At 40.2% G+C, this 22,987-nt stretch overlaps 1 protein-coding gene and 1 long non-coding RNA gene across 2 annotated transcripts; both read right to left on the bottom strand.

Moving 5' to 3' along the window:
- Positions 1–13,219: 13,219 nt before the first annotated feature.
- On the bottom strand, positions 13,220–19,023 carry LOC114243322 (NAD(P)H oxidoreductase RTN4IP1, mitochondrial). Its single transcript, XM_028174776.2, has 7 exons — positions 18,860–19,023; positions 18,066–18,278; positions 17,270–17,481; positions 15,990–16,175; positions 14,825–14,937; positions 14,117–14,423; positions 13,220–13,386 (listed from the first exon to the last, which is right to left on the bottom strand). The coding sequence occupies exons 2-7, from the start codon at positions 18,265–18,267 to the stop codon at positions 13,252–13,254; spliced, it is 1,155 nt and encodes a 384-aa protein (XP_028030577.2). The 5' UTR covers positions 18,268–18,278; positions 18,860–19,023; the 3' UTR covers positions 13,220–13,251.
- A 2,201-nt stretch (positions 19,024–21,224) lies between these two features.
- Positions 21,225–22,842, bottom strand: LOC149502094 (uncharacterized). The gene is made up of 3 exons (XR_016323816.1): positions 22,641–22,842; positions 22,318–22,443; positions 21,225–22,225 (listed from the first exon to the last, which is right to left on the bottom strand). It is a non-coding gene; the product is annotated as an uncharacterized LOC149502094 (long non-coding RNA).
- Positions 22,843–22,987: the final 145 nt, after the last annotated feature.

Here is a 22,987-nt window from a genome sequence, read left to right as displayed (position 1 = left end):
ATAAACAAAAGGCAATAAAATTTAATAGTGAAGTATTAAAAAAAGATGAGTTCATCATACAGTTCTTATTCAATTAGTAGTTGTTTACTTAAAAATTAAAAAACAGTTAAATAGTTTTTTTATGAGTATGGGGGGGCTCCGCTCTCCCCTACCCCCCGCCAGGGCTTCGCCTCTGTACTCCACGAACTTTCGGCCAGGTAGGAAAAAAAATTGTATGTGCACCGCGGGAAAAAAGTAGGACATCTCATCCCGCGTGTTTGCCAGTTTTACACGCGGGAGGAAATGTCCTACTTTTCTCCCTTGGTGCACAATGTACTATTACCTAACAGTTCCCGTTTTAAGTTAAAGACTACACTTATTTCTAAGGTAAGTACAGTTCCGAGTAGTCGTGTTTGACTATGTACGATGCTTCGTAGTCAGAACGATTTTGTTCTATTGTCATTACGAAAGCCTCACAGTCTTTAAAGAAGAAAATTATATGGCTTATTTGGCTTGGCTATCAGGCTTGGCTTGGCTTGGCAGACTGTTCACAAACTTCGCCTACATGTATTGAGTGTTAATATTAAAAATATGTAAAATTTTAACACAAAGATTCATTCATATAGAACACCTTTCAAATTAGCGACTACACGCGTGAATTTTCCAAAAAATTTCATACAGACCTTGTCTTAACAATTGGGATTACGATGACAGCGAATCGTCGACCCATTTCTCAATGATGCTCCGTCACGCATATCTCAATTGATTTAGATATACGATTGTATTGACATACTTGCATGTTCTTGCATATTTAAGTTATCGCTTTGACGTACATAATATTAGCTTATAAAATATTCAGTCTGTGTTACGTTTTGCGTGTTAAACGTTAAGCAAATGCGTCATTAATATCAATAACAGTGTTTTAAACAAATCTATAGCTCCCGAACATTAAAAAATATTAGAAATTTTCCAAGCTGCTCAGCCGTGTACAGAATTGTCAAGATACCTATTTATTGCCAATGATAGCTTAATTGCCATTATATTCGTGATATTTGGTTTAAAAGTCGCTTATACGTATAAAAGCGTCTAATTGTAAAATTTATCCTCAACACTAACTGTGTACAATGTATTCGTCGACTTCCACCGCTTGGATATATCTGCTTCCCTCGACATGGACAATTGGTATTCTTATGAACGATAACGTAGTTTTTTTCGTTTATATTGCTTACTAACACATTCTACAGCAGGTCATCCGAGTCACAACTGGCAATGAGTCAAAAGTATTTATTTATTATTACTAACCGTGGACGTAGTAATATGTAGTAGGAGTAGTAGCAGTAATTGAATTACGTAGTACACTGAAAGGCATAATGCAGTGCGAAAATCGATGGGCTTTTGAAGAGTGAATTTTGCTAGTTTCAAACCTTGATATGAATGCTCGTTTGATGAAGTATGTCGATATCTTTATTCTTTACGCCCCAAATGATCCTAACATGGAATAATATTATATTTAATTTGATATTTCCACAGAAAACAGGGGCATGTATATTTTTCATTCGAGAATCGAAATCTTTAAGATAACTGAAGTTTGTGGAAAAATGTCACATTCATGCACATTGATATAGCTACTTATCAAATATATTATTGACTCATATAAGGAATAGGCCCAATAAGTGTGATAACAAACTTACTTTTGTTTGAAATTGAAATGTTTGTTCGAGAAACTAAGTTTAACACTGGTTAGAAAATAATAATTGTTTTTGTATTATATCTGTCCTTATCTACACTACTGCATTCATTGGAGCACTTTTTCAATGTTATTTTATGGCTTTTTGCCTATTTTGTATTTGTGGTTGTATTTATTGAAAAGAGTTTTCGTGCAAGCTGTACTCGCCATAAAGGTACGCAGCCCTCCACTAGTAATATTCTGCATGCTTAGTGCGAGTATTTTAACGTTCTCGATAGCGTAAAAGTTACCTCAAATTTTAATGCAGTTTGAATATGTAGCACCCCTAGTGGCAAACGTAGGCAAAGTTCCATTCCATACAGATTTGAATAATCGAGAGAATGTTAAAAAACCCTCATTAAGCACACTGGACACAGTGTGCAATAGTCTTGTAACCCACGATGCATACTTAAGGGACGGGTGAGCACAAGACTCACTAATTCAGCTGTAACAACATTGGCCATAAGTGATAGCTAACACATTGTTAGGGGGCAATGGTAGGTTTCGCTCATCTTCTTCTTTTACTCTTATCCCTCATCATATGGGATTAATTCTTCTTCATTCTTCATGGGGATTTGGCATGAGCTTTACGACGGGCCGCCTGCCTGATGTCAACTCTATTGGAGTCATCTCCAGCAGCACATTCATTCTATTTCGAGGAGGCGGCGCGACACGATAACCCACTTATCGTGGTCGCCGCTAATTACATATCTGACCCAAGCGACGCATAGCAACCGTCGCCCAAAACAAGTCTTATCGGATTCACCAGATCCAATCTCAGTTCTTTTAAGTTCTTCAAGCACCGGTCACCGTCCTCGTCAAACTCATTGATTACGACACTGCGTTACGACCGCCGGGTCGTCGAGGTGATGGTCGACGACTCTACACTCTACATCGGCCGTCTCGGTACAGCAACACGACGGGCCGCCCCAGGCGGTGCCGCTGGTGTTCCGGAATACCCCACTGGATCAGGATCAGTCTGCCAGGTTGGAACGCGATACACCGCTAACCGGTTGCTCTTACACAACAGTTCCGTGGAACTGCTGACACGCAGCGCGCTAGAGCGCAAGTAGCACCCCACACGGTCTCTCCCGCTCAGGTCGTAGCTAGTGCTAGATACCACTAGCTACGGCTTTTCTGCCCTACCATTAGTAAGAACGCATGTATTGAGCACGAGTCACTCAAATGTATAATCAAGGCACAATTGATAATGTGAACTTTGCAATAACCTCTAGTTTCGTTTTAGTGATAATAGATGTTATCTGGGTGCGAGTCAATCGGCAAGGTCCGATGATAACAGACGCGGGATCACGCGCACCTGATGTGCATTTCGTGTAGGGTTGTCAAGGACTTATTTCTGCCGCGAAATCGTAATGTACTCTGGTTTGAAGGACTCATGTCTCAAGGGGGTGGCGTCGTTAACGTGGTTAACGTCTGTAGGCGTCCCGTCACGACTTAACATCAGTTGGGCTATGAACTCTTCCATCCATCTAAGCAATAAGAATCTTGACAAGTCAAGGTCTTTTAGTAGGTTATAGAGAGATTTAGTTAGTATACCTACCTCTCGCTCCCCCTTCGACAGCATATAGACTAACCACGGAAAACGGAAACAGTTTTTTTTACTGATATTCCAACTATTATTTTTTAAACAAAGTAGATATTGTAAAAAGTAATGTAACAAAGTCTTGAGTTGGCTGTGATGATGATCGAATTTTGACCACTGGACAAATTTAATAATGGTTGTACCTATATTAACACGGATGAGATGTAGCGACCGATATGTCTGTTTTGTACATAATAAAAACTTTTAAACACCCATCCCTAGGTGCATACAACTCCGAAATAGCTACGATTGAATAATGCGTTACATAAGTTGAAAAACTTTATGTTTCTTGTTGCCACAACTGAATTACCAACGATCCAGTATGCTCTTCAAATTAGTGACGTAATTTTTTCATTGATAAAAATTTTGCTGAGTTGAATTTAAGTTAGTTCAACCTATAGAAGACAGGTTTTTGTGGTTGCTACGAAGATGATGGTCAATGTCATTTTGACCATGACCATGGCATGACATGTCATTTTTCAAACGTTTGCATTAAGGCAGTGGTCTGTGGCTGTGCCCATGGAATATATTCTAATGACTACGATTGATCAGGTGAGCGTTATACTCGTTTGCCTTAGGCAATGAAAAATGTCGATTAGTGGGTCGTAAGTATCCATATGCGAATTTAGTTGGTTAAGCGTTATGGACCTACAAGTAGAATCATCCTCTAACTTTTTTGTTTTATTGCCCTTGTAGGCAGACGAGCATACGGCCCACCTGATGGTGGGTGGTTACCGTCGCCCATGGACTACAGCAATGCCAGGGGCAGAGCCAAGCCGCTGCCTACCGCTTAATACTTTCCACAAGCCTCGTTTGAAGAAGGACATGTCATAGCGCTCGGGAAACACTGTGGAGGGGAGCTCATTCCATAGCCGGATGGTACGTGGCAAAAAAGACCTCTGGAAACGCACTCACTAATTCTATAGCGAAACAATTATTGGTTTTAACGTAAAAATGGCTGCCATTTTAAGATTACAATAGAGTCTTAGATGTCAGGTACCAAGGTGGGGAACAGAATACAGAATGTGGTATCCTTGAACTCCGATTACAGCCACTATCTGGTACCATTGGCTGGTGTGCTGTGACCTCATTCCTCCGCCCACCTACGGCTAAACGAAAAAACAATAATAAAAAATACAATCTCGAAATTATTTTATTACAAATGCATTTACAGCATATTTATCTACAATTTGTTCACAATCAGTTATTACTGGTTCATAATATTCGATGCATGTACATATTCATTTTTATATTTCTATTTATTTACCAACCATTGTCTCGGTCAAATTATTCAAGCATAAATTAAAGTTGACATTGAAGTTGTGTGCTCACTGTCAATTTTATTCGTGAATAGAAATAAACGTATAAACATAACAAGAATGAAATGACTATTTAAAATCTTATTTGGCATTTGGGGAGTAAGGGGGTGAACGTAATTACCATCGATACGGCCCCAAATGTCAACCTCACCTGCACGCGCGACTGCGACGACTAGTAGTCGTGGTGCTCCCTGCTAGACAACGGACGAGGCAATGGCGACCGAACAGTGGCGGGATAACCATATCCCCAGCTGGACAATCAGCTGGATGAGGCTGCAGCGGCCTAGGGGGCTAAATCCCCTCTAAAAAGTTCTGGGACGGAAAGGAATGGGAAGCTACCGTTACTATTTTTCCCAAGAAAACCACCATGAGAAAAGTCAAAAAGAAGTTTAGTATGTCGAGCGCTCCGACTGACTCTCGGCGCCAGGACGAGTCCGGGTCTCCTGGTGTGAAGTTGGTTACCCGCTATAAGCCAGTGCGTCATCAGGCTGCTTATAGAAATTGGGTTACTGTTGACTCAAATACTAGTACCACAGGGCGATTAGGCCATAAACAAATCCTTAATGTTGGCACCTGGAATATTCGCGGACTCTTGAGACCTGGGAAAATCGAAATAGTTTGCAGAGAGATGGAAAGTTGTGACCTGGATGTGATGGGCTTAAGTGAGACTCACCTCAGAGAGTCCGGTCATCTTGTCATGGCATCGGGTAAGCTGAGACTCAGTGCAGGTAATCCAGAAAACAGCTTCAGCGGCGTTGGGTTTCTAGTATCGAAGAGAATGCGTGGCAGGATGATCGGGTACAATGCAGTCAATGACAGAATCATTGCACTAAAACTATCTGCCCACCCTTATCCCATCAACATCGTACAAGTATATGCACCGACCTCGAATTCAAACCAGGATGAAATAGACTCTTTCTACAACAGCTTGGGGAAAGTCTACCAAGATATCCCAAAGAAGGAAGTCACAATTCTCATGGGAGATCTCAATGCCAAGATAGGCAATACGCTAATGGATGACCATGTTCGTGGCATAGTCGGGAAATTCGGGCTAGGGACTCGTAACGAGCGAGGGCAGTTACTCCTCGACTTCTGTGCGGAAAACAATGTTTCAATCATGAACACCCAGTTCCAGCATCATCCTCGAAGGTTGTATACATGGATCTCCCCTAACGGTCAACATAGAAATCAGATTGACTATGTCATGATAGGGAAACGATGGAAATCATCTGTCCTGAATGTTAAGACGAGACCAGGTGCAGACTGTGGCAGTGACCATCAACTACTTGTTGCAAAAGTTAAAATCCGTCTTAAGTCAATCAAACAGCAGAAACCTAGGAAGGTGATGGACATATCGGGTCGAGCACAGGAGTTGTTTGCCAATGCCATTAAGGAGCGGTTGCGTGATTTTGCCGTAGATCCCTTCGACTCTGCAAATGTTACCTGGGAACAGTTGAAACAGGTAACCTTGCAGACAGCGAGCGAAGTCGTCGGAACACAAGCAATAGAACAACCTAAATCACCTTGGATGTCCGAAGAAACGTGGTCAGCTATCGTCAGAAGAAAAGCCCGAAAGGAGGATGGTCTTACGACTGACGCAGATAAGCATGAGTACAGACTGCTGCATCATGAAGTCCAAAGACTTTGCAGACGTGACAGAGATGCCTATATAAATGCTGTCTGCGATGACATTCAAAGGGATTCTGAACGCATGCATTCTAAGGACATGTTCCGCAGAGTGAAGCTGTTGGCCAAAGAGTACAAGCTGAAAACCTGGACTATTGAGGACGACCGTGGTAACCTCATAATTGACAGGCAGGCTGCGCTAGACAGATGGAGGAGATACAGCGAACAGCTATATTGCGAAAAGGGCTGCAATGATATCGAAGAAAGGGTGGACTATAACCAACATGAGCCAGATATCCTTCTTCAAGAAGTTGAGGCAGCAATCAATAGGCTGAAGCAAAAAGCATGCGGAAGGGACAGCGTAACCGCTCTAATGTTAAAGAGCCTAGGCTCGGATGGTACCAAGATTTTACACTCCATTTGCCAGAAAGTATGGCGTACTGGCCAGTGGCCTGAAGACTGGACGGAATCAATATTAATTCCTCTCCATAAAAAAGGCTCCACACGCAAATGTGAGAACTACAGGACTATCTCCATAATCTCGCATGCTAGTAAAATTCTCCTCCATATTATCAATAAAAGACTGGAGAGTTTTATCAGTAGGCAAATCGCAAAAGAGCAAGCAGGTTTTGTTAGGGGTCGAGGAACCAGAGAGCAGATCTTAAACATAAGGCAGTTGATCGAAAAGGCAAGGGAGTTCAACGTTCCGATGGCTCTCTGCTTCATTGACTACGCCAAGGCTTTTGACTGCATCAACTGGAAGAAAATGTTCGACGTGATGCAAGAGATGGGAATACCGGACCACCTCGTCTCCCTTGTTCAGACTCTATATATGGATGGAATTACGAGAGTCAGAATGAACAATGAGTTTTCCCATCCATTTAAGCCCGAACGTGGAGTCAGACAGGGGTGTATTCTCTCCCCACAACTCTTCAACCTCATCGGTGAATACATTATGAGGCTCGTTCTGGAGAACTGGGAGGGGGGTATTCGTGTAGGAGGCCACCGAATTAATAATCTTCGTTTCGCTGATGATACCACTATAATCGGTACCTCGGAGCGAGAGCTGCATGAGCTTCTGAGGAGAGTGGAAGTCGTTAGCAAAGATTACGGACTTCGCATCAACCGATCCAAAACGAAATTGATGTTTGTCGATAGAGCTGGCACAATGACACGCACACACGAACTGCGTGACCTGGACGTGGTGCAGGAATTTGTGTACTTGGGGTCATTAATATCCAGTGACGGTGATTGTGACAGGGAGGTGATCAGGAGGGCCCAGATGTCAAAATCAGCCGTGAAGCGATTGGAGAAGATTTGGAGAAATCGCAGCATAAGCAAAAAAACTAAGATAAAGCTCATGAGAACCCTTATCTTCTCCATATTCTTGTACGCTTCTGAGACGTGGACCCTCAAGGGCCGTACCCGATCGAGAATTGACGCATTTGAAATGTGGTGTTGGCGCAAAATGTTGGGCGTATCATGGACGGAGCGCCGAACAAATGTGTCAATTCTCGAGGAGCTAAACGTCAAGACCCGTCTATCTGCAATTTGTATGCAGCGTCTCCTCAAGTACTTCGGACACGTGGCCCGACAAAATCCTGAGAACTTGGAAAAATTAATAGTTGTAGGTCACGTGGAAGGAAAGAGAAGTCGAGGAAGATTGCCAACCAGGTGGACGGACATTATCAGGGAGGCCACAAACACCAGCGTCCCGGGCGCCATTAAGCAGGCCGAATGCAGGCAGCATTGGAGGAAGCTGGTGCAAAAACTGGACCAAGGTGGTCACGACCCTCAGTAATGAGGAAACGACAGAGAAGAAGAAGTAAATCAAAATTTTTTTGTTGCCATTGTTTAAACAGCTACCAGTCTTGGCTTTTGTTATGGTAATATGTTAAACTTTCAGTTTCCTAATAGATAGTAGCGTCATCGATTTACTAGATAAGATCGTAGGTAACACTGCAGCACCAGTCAACGTTCTAGAAGATTGTCATACACCTCACATTTCAAGTGTCACACACATTTAAGCTAGAGATTTAAAAAAAAAACCGTTTTCATTTGATTTAGCCGACTCTACGCCTGTCCTTGATTACTTTTTTATTGCCCTTGTAGGTAGACGAGCATACGGCGCACCTGTGTGCTTAGTGCGAGTTTTTTAACGTTCTCGATAGCGCTAAAATTAACTCAAATTTGTATGCAGTTGGAACAGCGCCCCTAGCGGCAAACGTAGGCACTTGTTCACTGGTGGTAGGACCTCTTGGGAGTCCGCACGGGTAGGTACCACCACCCCGCCTATTTCCGCCGTGAAGCAGTAATGCGTTTCGGTTCGAAGGGTGGGTAGCCGTTGTAACTATACTGAGATCTTAGAACTTATATCTCGAGGTGGGTGGCGCATTTATATTGGAGATGTCTATGGGCTCCAGTAACTACTTAACACCAGGTGGGCTGTGAGCTCGTCCATCCATCTAAGCAATAAATAAATAAAAAGGCAAACATATCAACTCGAAACATTTATTGAGTTAACTTTTACGCTGTCGAGAACGTTTAAAAACACGCACTAAGCACACTGATGGTGAGTGGTTAACGTCTACCATGGACTTCAGAAATGCCAGGGGCAGAGCCAAGCCTCTGCCCACCAAACGGGACCACAGATTACTAAATAAAAAACCGGGACAAAGGGTCAGGTATCAGCCAAACATTCGTATGACGAATAAATTCTCTGGCAGGATGTTAATATCTATATTTCTATATCAGCCCCCGGTTCCCGTAGTACAGGAACTCCTAGCTTGCGACCAGATGTCGATGATGTGTGTGATTAGTCCCCACGTTATAACGTTTTCACAAAGACTGACCGCATCGCCGCATCGCCAAACTACTCTTCGGCAGTACTACTTACGTATGATAATGGCGCCAAATTAATTAATTTTGCGACTTCAATTCTAAGTACATAGTAATACTATTTAAATTAAATAATTATTTAATGCCTTAAATTTACATAAAATAATAATCAAATCTGTTATTGTCTAGACTGTCTGAAGGAATTACAACTTTAAAATATCTTTTGTAGTATTTAAATGTACAAATTTTAATTCATGGGCAAAAAACATGTTAGATTTTAAAATTGAAATTACATAACAATTGTTATTTTACGTTGAACCGAAATTTCAGAGGACATTCAAAGTAAATAATTATTTTCAATTCTCAAGCTACTGCATAAACTTCTTCTTCGTTACAGAAGTATTTTGACCATATTTACTTTTGTTATCCTTATTTACCAAGGATCCTTCAGGAATCTGCGTAGAGCAGAGCATTTAAAACAGAAATTAGTCACGGGCATATTATTATTTGGAGGAAAGCAAAAACAGTGTTAATATTATAAAACAATATGTCATGGTTGTTTCCGAGATTTAAATACTTCAAGTTTCAGTCAAGTCTTTACTTGTTTTTTTTAAAATAATAAAATGTCGAAAAAACAAGTGATCAAATGCAAAACTAAAAAGGACAGGGCCTCAGATCAGCTAGAATGAATTTATTTCGGCCAATTTCAGTCTTTTACTCCCTTTTTATGCTTACAAGACATTTGACAGATGCTTGAACCGCGTTAACGACAGTTTCAAGCTAAGTTAGCTTCTAACAATAACATTTGGATCTTGGTGGAACATCTTAACTTTGTCGACACTGGTGCTTCCCACATGCCTATGCTTCGAGTCTGGTAAACCATCTACAAGCTCTGATTTATCCACCTCGTGACAAATCTACTCGCGTACCTACTACAGATTTTGATACTCTTAACGTTTGGGCCACTTGTCTATCAATGTGCCATTCCGAAAGGTATTTTTTATTGCTTTGGACGAGCTCACAGCCCACCTGGTGTTAAGTGGTTACTGGAGCCCATAGACATCTACAAAGTAAATGCACCACCCATCTTCAGATATAAGTTCTAAGGTCTCAGTATACTTACAACGGCTGCCCCACCCTTCAAACCGAAACGCATTACTGTTTCACGGCAGAAATATGCAGAGTGGTTGTACCTACCCGCGCGGACTCACAAGAGGTCCTACCACCAGTAAAACCGCATACCGAGAGCAATAACTGTAACGTATCTTAAGTAGAAGCGGGCCACACTGTTAGCCACTGTGAAGTTATACAAGGCTGCACTAAAAGTATCGGGAATGGAATATTTCCACTGTTCCTGTCATATTAAAATCTTTTTAATTGAAAACTCCTTGGTTTTAAAAATCGAATACCATTAATTTATTTAAAAAAAGATTCTCGGTCTTGTCACGAGGTTTTGTCAAACTTGTTTAGTCGTTGAGAAAATGGAATTGACTCGAGAAAATTCAAGAGCGATGATTTATTAAGACTTTCGAAGTGGTTTAACACAACAACAGTGTGTTGACCGGATGATTTCTGCATTTGGTGATGAAGCCCCAACCAAAACCACAATTTATCGCTGGTTTGCTGAGTTTCAACGTGGACGTGTCAAGCTCAGTGATGATCCCCGTCAAGGTCGTCCAAAAACTGCAGTCACCCAAGAAAACGTTGATGCTGTGCGTAAGCTGATTGAGGAAGATCGACATGTGACATACCGCGAAATTCAGGCAACTTTAGACATTGGCATGAGTCAAATACAAATAATCTTGCATGAACAATTAGGTGTAAAAAAGTTGTTTTCCCGATGGATACCGCATTCGCTCTGTGAAGAGCAAAAAGCGGCTCGCGTTACTTGGTGCGTCAGAACTCTCGAAAGATTCCACGCAGGATCCTCAAATGCTGTATACAACATTGTACCAGGTAACGAATCCTGGATATACGCGTACGAACCCGAAACAAAAAACCAGTCAAGAGTTTGGATGTTCGAAAATGAGTTAAAGCCAACAAAAATTGTTCGTTCACGGAGTGTTGCAAAAAAAATGGTGGCCACGTTTGTCTCCCAAACCGGCCATGTTACGACTATTCCTCTTGAGGGACAAAGAACGGTTAATGCAGAATGGTATGCTAGCATTTGTTTGCCACAGGTCGTTTCTGAACTCCGTAAAGAGAACTGCAACCGCCGCATCATCCTCCATCACGACAATGCGAGTTCTCACACCGCGCACAGAACAAAAGAGTTTTTAGAGCAAGAAAACATAGAATTATTAGACCATCCGCCGTACAGCCCCGACCTAAGCCCTAATGATTTCTATACTTTCCCTAAAATAAAGAATAAATTGCGTGGACAGAGATTTTCATCACCTGAAGAAGCTGTGGACGCCTACAAAACGGCAATTTCGGAGACCCCAACCTCCGAATGGAATGGTTGCTTCAATGATTGGTTCCATCGTATGGAAAAATGTGTCAAATTTCGCGGAGAATACTTCGAAAAGCAATAAATACATTTTTAAATAGTAATGTTGTGTCACTTCGTTACTTCCCGAAATTTTCAGTGCCGCCCTCGTAAGTCGGGTGTTATTACATCAGAATAATCCTAAGTAATCCGACAGCCCCCAAGAATATTAATAACAACATAGTATAGTAGGTATGTGCTGTGTAACAGTCCGGTCCGAAGTCGTCGTGGCTTAAAGAATAACTGTGTATGCTTATCAAAGGATGTGACTATGACTATGCCGATGATGAAATTGCACAGGCACGTGTCAATTTTCTAGGGAATTACGTGCTAACACGTGTTCACTTGGATCTTCTACGATTAAGGAATAACATCAGATACTGCGTAACTATTAGTTTGGATGTAGGTGACAACGGTCGTCGCACTGGAGATCGATTGGAGAGGCCTGTGTTAGCAGTGGACAGCTGTAGGGTGAGATCATGAACTACTTATTGGTAGTGGGGGGTTTTATAGCCGACACGGGCAGGTACCACTGTCCCCACTATTTCTGCCGCGAGGAAATCACACGTTCGAAGACTCCATTTCGGGCATTTACCATTGTCCCCACAATTTCTGCTGCGAGGAAATCACACGTTCGAAGACTCAATTGAGGAAAGGCCGCCGCGCCCTCCAAAGCGAAAACACCAGTAAAATCTATTATCTAATATTAAAGAAAAATCTGTATTATTTAAAAACTCTTTAGTTTATAAAAAGGATTTTTCTCCAGTGTCATAGACTGAAGTCTGTCATTGTATAAATAAGTTCAGTTTTGTATTTTTCTAAAACTGCTTACTATTTATTTTTTTTCATAAATTTTAAAAAAGAATATGGACTTTAAATTTTGTTCTCTTATTACAGAAAACTCAATTATTTTATTGTTTATTCATTCATTCTGAAATACTCCATATCATTAAACTATCAGCAGCTTTGCTACTATCGATGGCAATTAAACAACGAAAACCTTTATATTATAGAACTTTGTGAATAAAAAATATTAATTCACACCTTTTGTCTCTACATCACAGTCATAAGGTCGGATATTCGATTATTTATTGGTATTTATATTCTAAGTATCCAGTCATCATAATAGATCTTATATCTTCAGTCCTTTGATACCCACTGCAGGGTATAGATTTCCCATATTTTAAATCATAATGTTTGATCGCCCGCCATTCAAATCCACATCCACCTCGTTGTCTTGACTATGTCATCGGTCCACCGTGCCATATGCCATCCGGCACCTTATGAGACCTTAAGCCTCTATCGAAATTGATTATTATAAAGAGCAATTTTTTTTTACCTAACCCTTGAGAGGCTATTTCAGCGTAACCTTAACTAGTAGGTGAGCTCATAGGGCTCAAACCAGAGTGATGCTAACACTGACCCTAGCAAGAGCCGTGCTTCGCAGAATCTACCGCCGGATCGGAAACGCGACCCACTGAGAAGATCCGGCGAGAAACTCAGTGGGCTGTGTCTGTGGGTTAATTCGGTGGACGGTGACCGATGCTTGTGGTAACTAAAGTACCGTTAATGGATCGGGAGGATCCGTAATGACGTGTTTTGGGCAGATCAATTAATAAAAGTCACCCCAAAAGGGAAGAAAATAACAACACAATTTTATTTGAATTATAAATTAGTTATTAGCTACTGGCGGCGGTGGTGCCTTGAAGTCTAAGATCAGTTTCCCGCGAGCCGAGCCCCGGGCCATGCGCTCGTATGCTGCCAACCCTTCCCACCAAGGGTACACCTGCTCCACAGCCACCGTGTACTGCGGAAGTCAAGATACACGCTTAGTTGCCGATTGATATTAGCACTAGAAATAATAAAGCGCCTCATAGCGTCATATCCGACCTTGATCTCCTCTCAGCAAGTAATCTAGGTCTCCGCTTATACGACAATCTGGATGGAAGCTGGAATCTAAATTCCTACGACTCCCGTTTTATTCTGAACAATTGAACCACTGATGTACCACTATTATAATCTAGTTATTAGATCTATCACGCCGAAATGGACCTTACGAATAGTGACCAGCCAAGGTCCTCAAAGCCTTGGGCATTATCAATGCAGCGCGTCTAACCTCGTTACTGATTCCGACAATATTTACGGTTATGTAAAACAGCAATCAGTTACTAAGCCAAGCCTAAGCATAAGACTATTTTTCAATGCCCCTTTTTTTGGTTTGACTTGTATCCGGAACGGATTTTTTCACAAACTTAAAGGAGCTATGACAGTACAATAATATTTTAATTGGTGGTACAATATCCTGATCCTGGTCTTAACTGCATTTTCGGTTCGGTTTGCTTTCATTAATATTCAATGTCTCCGTGGTGTGGTGCAAAAAAAACAAATTCCTTATCTCTTCAGTTTCAATATATAAATAGGCACAAGACCAAACAGATTCAAAATGTAACATATCTAAACATTTAGTGATTACTGCCAAATTTCGATCACTGCGCGAGTTCTAGTACTAATGCATAGAACATCCTAAGCGGACATACCTCTCTACTTTCAGACAAACGCCTGAGCATTTCGATATCGTCAGCGTTGGGCATGAAGTAGGCCCAGCGCACGTGCGGCACCGCGCCCCCCGGCCCCCGCGCCGCGCCCCCCTCCCCCCGCGCCGCCAGCGCCCGGGCGGTCTGCCCCGCGAGCTGGCAGGCGGCAGCCGCGAGCCCCAGGGGCAGACCCCTAGCGTCCGTGTCCCTGAGGAGCGGGCTGCTGAGGGTGACGTAGCGGGAGAAGCTCCAGCGACGCGCACCCGCCTCCCAACCCCCCAGACCCGCGCAGTCGATGATGGCGTCGTATCTACACGATACAACAACACTTTATGGGTAAAGATGACTTGAGGAAGCTCACGGCCCGTCGTACGTCAAGCGTAAGTGTTTCATTAGAAGAAATGGTACCAGCCAGCGGGATTCGATCATTGACAGCGTCGCATCGCTCGATACTAATGTGACGGGCGTCTTATATCCTATAGTCTGAAGTCAATTAAATACCCATTATTAAGGATAACGCTACAACTACTGGTCAGATCTTGACAACATTTAAGAATCATCATCTACACGTAAAGAATACAGTCAAATTACAAACTTTACTTTTAAGTGACTTGGCCTTAAAAATCGATTAAGATATTGACAAACAGATCTGAATAACGGATACTAGATACTAGAACTCTCTGCAGCAAAGGGAGAAAAAAAAAAACTCACGGTCCACATTCTTCTAGAAGCTTGTCGTAGTCCGGCGCGTGTCGGTCCAGTGCGCGGCTGGCGCCCAGCGACATGGCGCACTCACACAACTCCCCCGCACATCCCACTACAACCTGTGTCAGTTATTTTGCCACTATTCCTTTTGAAGTGAAACTTCTTTAGAATCGTTGTGATTTCAAACTCGATGAAACGAAAAAATAAGTCCATAGAGACAGACACAAACACATAAATGTATAGGATTCAGCCGGCGAGAGAATGAGATAGAACACATTAGACGTTCTCAGTGTAGCGGTTTTTTTTTAATACAGCGCCATCTATGAGATATTTTTTTACTAACGTGTGTATGAAACCTCTTGTAGTGAATTCTAATTTAGGATTATACGTGAAGTTAAAATATCAATTCACAGAGGGCGCTACCTCATACTAACTATATATATATAAATGAATTGCTGTTCGTTAGTCTCGCTAAAACTCGAGAGCGGCTGAAGCGATTTGGCTAATTTTGGTCTTGAATTATTTATGGAAGTCCAGAGAAGGTTTAAAAGGTAGATAAATATGAAAATGATCGGAATTAACAATTTTGATTGCCCTTTGATGTGTCTTTTATTTATCGATTGAGGCACTACGAAGTCTGCCGGGTCAGCTAGTAAAAGATGATTTACAATTATTTACTAATGACAAAATTTTATATATAGTTTATACATTTAGGATAATTGTATTTTAATTTTTTTATTTTTCACTTCTACCACGTGTGAATTGCACACATGTATTTTTTTTCCTACCTAAGCTGATGGTGACCATTTCAGAGTAACACTAATAAGTAGGAGCGAGCTCACGGGGCTCAAACCTGACGAGGTTGCTAACACTAACCCTAAAAAGAGCATTGCTTCGCAGAATCTACCACCGGATCGGAAACGCGAACCACTGAGAAGATCCAGCGAGAAACTCAGTGGGCTCTATTACTATACTCACTTTCATTATCCATAATAATATTATTTTACTGCTACATAATATTTTAAATTACGATTTTTAACATAAAATGTCTAGGACATTATTTTTCTGATGAAGAAATATCACGTAAATCTGATCGAGATTGATCCTAGCGTACAATAACAGAATTAAGTCAAAATGTGCTTATTCCAATTTAGTCTATATCCGTGTATACCTGAACCTGTCGATAGACCAATAGTTGTAGAGCAGCATGTCCCACTCCCCCCAACCCCAGCAGCAACACACGCCCCCCGCGCCTCTGCCCGTACCCCGCCCCCCGCACCGCGCTGGCGGCCGTCAGACCGGTGTACAGCGCCCCACCAGCTGATATATCCGACAATGTTGATGGGGCTTTGCCTGCCTGCAATGTTAATTTTAATATTTTTAATAACTACTAGAGGTCCCGCAGTAGTCGAAATTCGACTATAATTAATTGGAATTGTAAGTTTGTACACTATTATGATTGTATTTTATACTTCTATAATCAAAAATTTAGCCAAAACTACACTTTAAAAAATATTAACAAAGGCAAACCTATTCTCAATTTGACAACAGACGCTAAGAACAAAAGTTTGATAATAAATAGTATGCATGTGTGTGTGCGTCAAATACATGGTATGTAGTATGTGTAATGTTTTCTTTATTGATTTAATGTATCTTTTATGCATTATTTTAACAAAATATTTGCATTGTGCACTTCTCTATATTCTCTATAAGTGTGGAAAATTTCACACTCCTCCGTCCGCGCAATTTTCGTAAAAAGGGATATAAAGTTTTTGCTTCCCGTATTAATATATAGATATTTGCTAATAATATGTATTATTAATGCTATGCTGATATGTAGGAATGTATTATTATAATTTAAAAAAGAATTGAATGAATAAAGATTTATACAAATTAGTTTTATTTCTTAATTACAGTGGTTAGCGTGTGTGGTGACTAAGTTTATATTGAATGTTTAGTGTATACAATTTATGTCTCCTTCTTTGCCTTGAATCGTTCTTACAGTTTACTGTGAACTATCCACCTGTGCTTGTGCTCATTGCATCTCCTTCTAACCGTTTTTGTGTAAATTGCTGTGTGTGTGAAATTGGACATAAGTCATTCCGGTAACGGACCTAAACCCCATATTGCCTGAACCAAGACTCCCGCAGCAGACCCTACAGGCGGTATGGACATGTGATGCGTAGAGAAAACACGCACGTGACTAGGAAATATATTATGGAAATGGTAGTGCAAGGTAGAGGGGAAGAGGTCGACCGAAGAAGACATGGATGGAGTGTGTGAATGACGATATGAGAGAGAGGAGTAATCGTTGAGATGACGGTTGATAGAAGAAAATGGAAGAGAATGATTAGCTGACCCTACCTAGTAGGATAAGGTAAAGAAAAAGAAGATTTTTATTTCTTAATTGTTACTTTCTATGGATGTTGATGGTTTGATAATAAAACTTACCCAGGAATTTTTCACAACTACATATTCAGAATGTGCCCCTTGGCGATGAGGGGGTATGACTCCCCAAATTCGCTCTCCACGCTTTAGTTTTGCTCCCATACCTGCCCTTTCGATTTCGCCCACAAAATCACGTCCCGCTATCAAAGGGAATTCTATCCCTTCACCACTTTCTATGGTTCGCAGTGTATTTAATATTTTAGAACCATAACCTCCTGGAATATTAAACGACTCTAGCTTATCACACTTGGCTTGGTTCAAAAGTATCACACATGCTATAGCAATGAAGAGTATGATGATGAGAATATGATTTGATGGGTCATATAGCTCAGGGTCACTACCTTCCTACTGTCAAATCTTCATTAGGGCCTGTAAGTGAAGTCACTTAGTCATTAGCACTACAACTATCATAGCCTCCGTACTAGTATGCTTTAATAGGCTACACCCTGCACTTAGCAATTCTTTAGTCATTTACCAAAAATTTGCATATAGTTTATTCAACTACCTACAATTCAGGTAGTATTCCGTACTACCTGGAGCCACTGCGTTCATCCGCAGTACATTTCCAGTGATCTTGTTTGCCACATACTATCTGCCTTTGGAATGAGCTCCTTTCGACAGTGTTTCCCGTGCGCTTTGACATGTCCTTCTTCAAATGAGGCTTGTGGAGAGTACTTAACAGTAGGCAGCAGCTTAGCTCTGCCCCTGGAGTTGCTGACGTCCATGGGCGATGGTAACTACTCACTGAGGTGGTCCGCATGCTCATGTCTGCCTAGGAAGGGGAATAAAAAAAACATACCAATCATAGCAACGTCAATGGGATTCACTGATGATGCATGAACCCGAACTAAGATCTCATCTGGAGCTCTTAGCGGAGGTACGCGTGCTTCTTCCAGCCTCAACTCAGTAGTAGGTCCATATGCGTGTATTCGCCACGCTCTCATTCGTCCCGTACAAGCTTCAGCATGAGATGCTGCAACTCTCAATTGCTGTCCTAACATTTTTCAGTTAACTGGAAATTAATTATAAAAATTAATAAGAGTTGTTTACATTGCGACATTAAAAATATTTTTCAACTAATGATTGGTTTTTTAAGGAAACTGTTAAGACTAGTCACCACCCATTACTCAAAATTCAACCATATCCTGACACCCACAGATTTAGAATAATTTAATGAATTTTATTGCAAAGTTGGAAAAAAATGTTAACATTAGAAAAACAAGATGTTTTGTCTTTGCCCTATTTATATTTAACTATGTAATATCTCTAATGTAATATTTTACAACATTTTAAAGTCTAATTTAAGGTTTAAAATCTTATATTTTTAACCCCAGTTACCAGTATAAAAAAATTAAGAATAATAAATACACAAATACCAAGTACAACTGTCATTACATGTATTTAATAGTAGTATTAAATTGCTTAGACATGTAAATTCTGATGATAAAGATGGTAAAGCTATAGTGACAGCCAAAAGGAAAAAAAACTATAAATATATATACGAGGTAAAAACATACATTTTACATACTATACGAAAAACATGCACAATTGTATCTTTTAATTCTTTTGAAAAAAAAAAAAATGCATACATACCTAATTACTGGAAGAAAACTCAAGAACATGAAATGTGAAATAACAACAACTGCATTTTTTTAATATTTTATTTTAATTTATTTAAATTAAAATTTGTAGTGTATTTATTTACACTTCAATCGCAATTAACATTAAATAATAATTATTATAGTAAACAATTTATGACTTACGTAGGTACCTACATTTTTTTATGGGATTTTATGATCTGGTAACTGAGACCTTTAAGACATGTCTTATTTTAATTTATATTCTTATTTTAATGAAAAATGATAATATGGAGTGAAATGAAATGAGATGAAATGTAATGAAAACGATTACCTTGAGACATTAAATTAATTTAATGTTCATTTTCATTCCATTCCATTTCAGTTTAAATACCAAAATAGCTAGAGTCTGGCAAATGAAAGCAGAGACTGAAAAAGCGGGGCAAATTTAAAAAATATCAGTATAGCAACCCCAAAATTAGTATGACATATCTGGAACATCCTAATTTGATACTTTATAATATACAATAATTAGTTTTTGCTGAAAAATAGTATTATTTGTACACTTCTGCTCGACTGCATGTGAATAGGTCCAAGAATGGGAATAAGTCTATGAAATAAATCAATACTGCGGTAGTAGTAGCACTAACCTACCTAGGTAACCTCTTATCAAAAGAAACAAATCACTAAGTTTTTGATAAATACGATTGCTATAAATTCAAGTTCCCAGAAGGATTCGGGGGAGGCCTTTGCCCACCAGTGGCTTAGGTTAGGTAAGTTAAAAATAATAATATTAAAATGGCTAGCGCTAATCGCGTAAAATCTAATTTCTATTCAGAGATGTAAAATCATTACCTATATTGATCCAAATCAAAGAAACACGTGACATTTCGAAAAATCTGCTTACTACGTCTGAATCAAAAATAAGAGTAGGTATTATATGGCAATCTGATTTAAAAAAAAAAACAATATTCTATAATAATTTTGGTATATTCACTTTCATGATCAAAATCTGAACCTATAACTTCCATGTAAAAAGATTCATTAGGGCCGAGTCACACCGGAATGGCAGCGGCCGGCAGCGTCCGGCAGCGGCCGGCAGCGATGCCAGCAGCCGCTGGCAGCCTTGCGCGGCCTCCAGACTGCACGCGCCTAGTCTCCTCTTGACTAGTTTAGTTTCATCATTCGGCAATGATCGTGTAATAAAAATGAAACCCGCAAAATTATAATTTGTGTAATTACTGGTGGTAGGACCTCTTGTGAGTCGACGCGGGTAGGTACCACCGCCCTGCCTACTTATGCCGTGAAGCAGTAATGGGTTTCGGTTTGAAAGGTGGGGCAGCCGTTGTAACTATACTTGAGACCTTAGAACTTATATCCCAAGGTGGGGCCACCCACCTTGAGATGAGCATTTATGTTGTGGATGTCTATGGGCTCCAGTAACCACTTAACACCAGGTGGGATGTGAACTCGTCCACCCATCTAAGCTATAAAAAAAAAAAAGTATGTTTGGAGTTTTTATAATGGAATTGGTTATTATATATGACCGCGGCGCCGCGAGCAGCCTCTTGTCGCCGCTGGCAGAACCACCGACAAGACGCACGAGGCGCGCGGCTGCTCGCTTCACCGCAGGCAGGCGGCGGCAGTGTCGCGACCTTTTCTAGCTTTTCAAGCGATACTGATCTTTTAAGTATATAGATAAAGTTTAAAATTATTTCATAGTAAAAGTGCTCGCCGCGACGCTGCCATTCCGGTGTGACTCGGCCCTTAGAGTCACTGGAATCACTGTTTTCTACATTAATAATAATACTTTCTAAGTTATTTTCTGTAATTCTGTCCCTTTCTTTATATTTATTTTCAACATGTATGACATGATCAGTAATGTTCTTCCACTCCTCTGGAGTTATGGTTTCAAACGATTCTTTTATAATCCCCTCTAACTCCACTGCCGCTAGGGCAATAGTTTTACTTGCCACTTTACATTTAGCCAAACTCCATACCAGCTCAATGGCGTTTAAATCGCAGTGGTAGGGGGAAGTCGCAAAACCTCATGCCCATTCTGCTTCAGGAGTTCATCAGCTTCATATACTGGTTCTGGTGGGTTTCGGTTTTATAAAACATAGCTCTGCTTTTGTGCGGTATTCTTCAAACGGAGTATCATTCAATGTAAGCCATTCTCTTATGTCCTTTTTGCAATTTTGTGATGTAGAAGCTTTATTTACAATGATTGAATGGTAACTGGCGTTATCCATAACTATTACACTCGGCTCATTTAAATTAGGTATAAGATCAAGTCGTCGTGGCCTAAAGGATAAGACGTCCGGTGCATTCGTGTTGAAACGATGCACCGGTGTTTGAATCCCGCAACAGGTACCAATTTTTCTAATGAAATACGTACTCAACTAATGTTCACGATTGACTTCCACGGTCAAGGAATAACATCGTGTAATAAAAATCAAACCCGCAAAATTATAATTTGCGTAATTACTGGTGGTAGGACCTCTTGTGAGTCCGCGCGGGTGGGTACCACCACCCTGCCTATTTCTGCCGTGAAGCAGTAATGCGTTTCGGCTTGAAGGGTGGGGCAGCCGTTGTAACTATACTTGAGACCTTAGAACTTATACCTCAAGGTGGGTGGCGCATTTACGTTATAGATGTCTATGGGCTCCATAACCACTTAACACCAGGTGGGCTGTGAGCTCGTCCACCCATCAAAAGCAATAAAAATAAGCAATAAAATAAAATAAAAAAAAGCTTTTCTCTTAGCCATTTATTAAAGTTTACAGTATTCATGTCGCGGTGGTAGTCCGCCATTTTGGATTTAGTGCTAAAGACAAACAATGAGTTTGGCACAGGGCCTTTCTCTGATCCAGCATGTACAATTATATACCTTTTCCCTGTCGAAACATTTTCAATTGCACCACTTGTAGATGGACCTTGCCAAGACTTGTTGGGCTTGTAGTTTTTATGAACATAGGTCTCGTCTAAATAAATTATTGACTTTCCTTCTCTACGTTTCAAAGCCATGGTTCTTAAAAACCGATGTCTCCAGGCAGATCTGTCATAACGTTCAATTAACAATGAACGCCCATTCTTATTTTTCTTAAATTCATAGCCATTGGACAAATAAGCGGCGAAGAGTTTCCCTGCATCCATTAAATCCAATGCTTTCTCTTAATTCCATTAACAGAGCTCTCAATGTAGGAACTTGTTTTCTAACGATGTAAAATTCGTTAATTTTGTTACGAATAGCATCTATGTCGAAATTATCTAAGTCGGACACTGTGAGCTTATGTGGCCGTTTTTTCCCTGGGGTATTCCAGACACCTTCATTTACTGTACCTTCTTTTTTTTATTATTTTTAATGTTGTAACACTCACTTCTGTAAAGAATGATGAAACAGAATGATTACATAAGTGCTGCATTTATTAGATTATATCTTTATATAAACTTATGTACTTAGGAATAATTTACCAGTGATTGAAGCTATTTTATCCAAGTATTGGTTCTGGGTTCTTATCCTGTCTTTTTGCTCCAAACCAGTCAGTTTTTCAATAGTTTTCACTGTCTCATCAACCCCTGCTACATCCACCAGATTTTCTGTAAAGAAAACAAGTTGTGTTAAAATTACAATGTAACATTTATTAAGGTATGTTAGATAACAATAATGCATTATTATGAAGCTATTTAACTTAATATAAACTGAATATGGATCAAAATAGAGAAATAGTTTTGTAAAAATATAATTAATAATTACGATTTCAAACAATGTATCAACTTCTAAATGTCATACTAACTTAAGAAATTCAACACCACACGTAAACAATATTGTTTCTGTTTGAATACAGCGTTTTTCTCCTGTTGTTTTTATTCAAATTTAGAAATCATGCGAAACTACATCCCTCAGTCCACTTTTAATAGTTTTATTCATTTTTGAGTTAGAAAAATGCTCAAAAAAGTCACAACAAATCACCAACTACTCGCAATCTTGTTGTGGCGTTTAAGTACGCACCTTTTTTATGATGCGTAAGCCGGAACGCACGAGATGTGGGAAACAGAATATAGTCTGTGACACGAAACCTTTTTACCGCCAAATATGAAAAACATAAAAATAATTTATAATGTGTTAAATAACTAATTTAAT

The sequence above is a fragment of the Bombyx mandarina genome, chromosome 11, assembly GCF_030267445.1.
Source record: "Bombyx mandarina strain Sakado chromosome 11, ASM3026744v2".
Taxonomy (NCBI): Eukaryota; Metazoa; Arthropoda; class Insecta; order Lepidoptera; family Bombycidae; genus Bombyx; species Bombyx mandarina.
Note: the sequence above shows the minus strand (reverse complement) of the source record. Positions and strands in the feature narration are given on the sequence as shown.

Excerpts from the sequence above, each read along its gene's own strand:
- LOC114243322 (XM_028174776.2), bottom strand. The coding sequence starts at position 18,267 with ATGTTAGGACAGCAATTGAGAGTTGCAGCATCTCATGCTGAAGCTTGT. Across the intron at positions 17,482-18,065 it reads CATTGACGTTGCTATGATTG|GAGGTTATGGTTCTAAAATA; the intron begins GTATGTTTTTTT and ends TTAATATTCCAG. Across the intron at positions 14,424-14,824 it reads CTTCTAGAAGAATGTGGACC|ATACGACGCCATCATCGACT; the intron begins GTGAGTTTTTTT and ends TGTATCGTGTAG.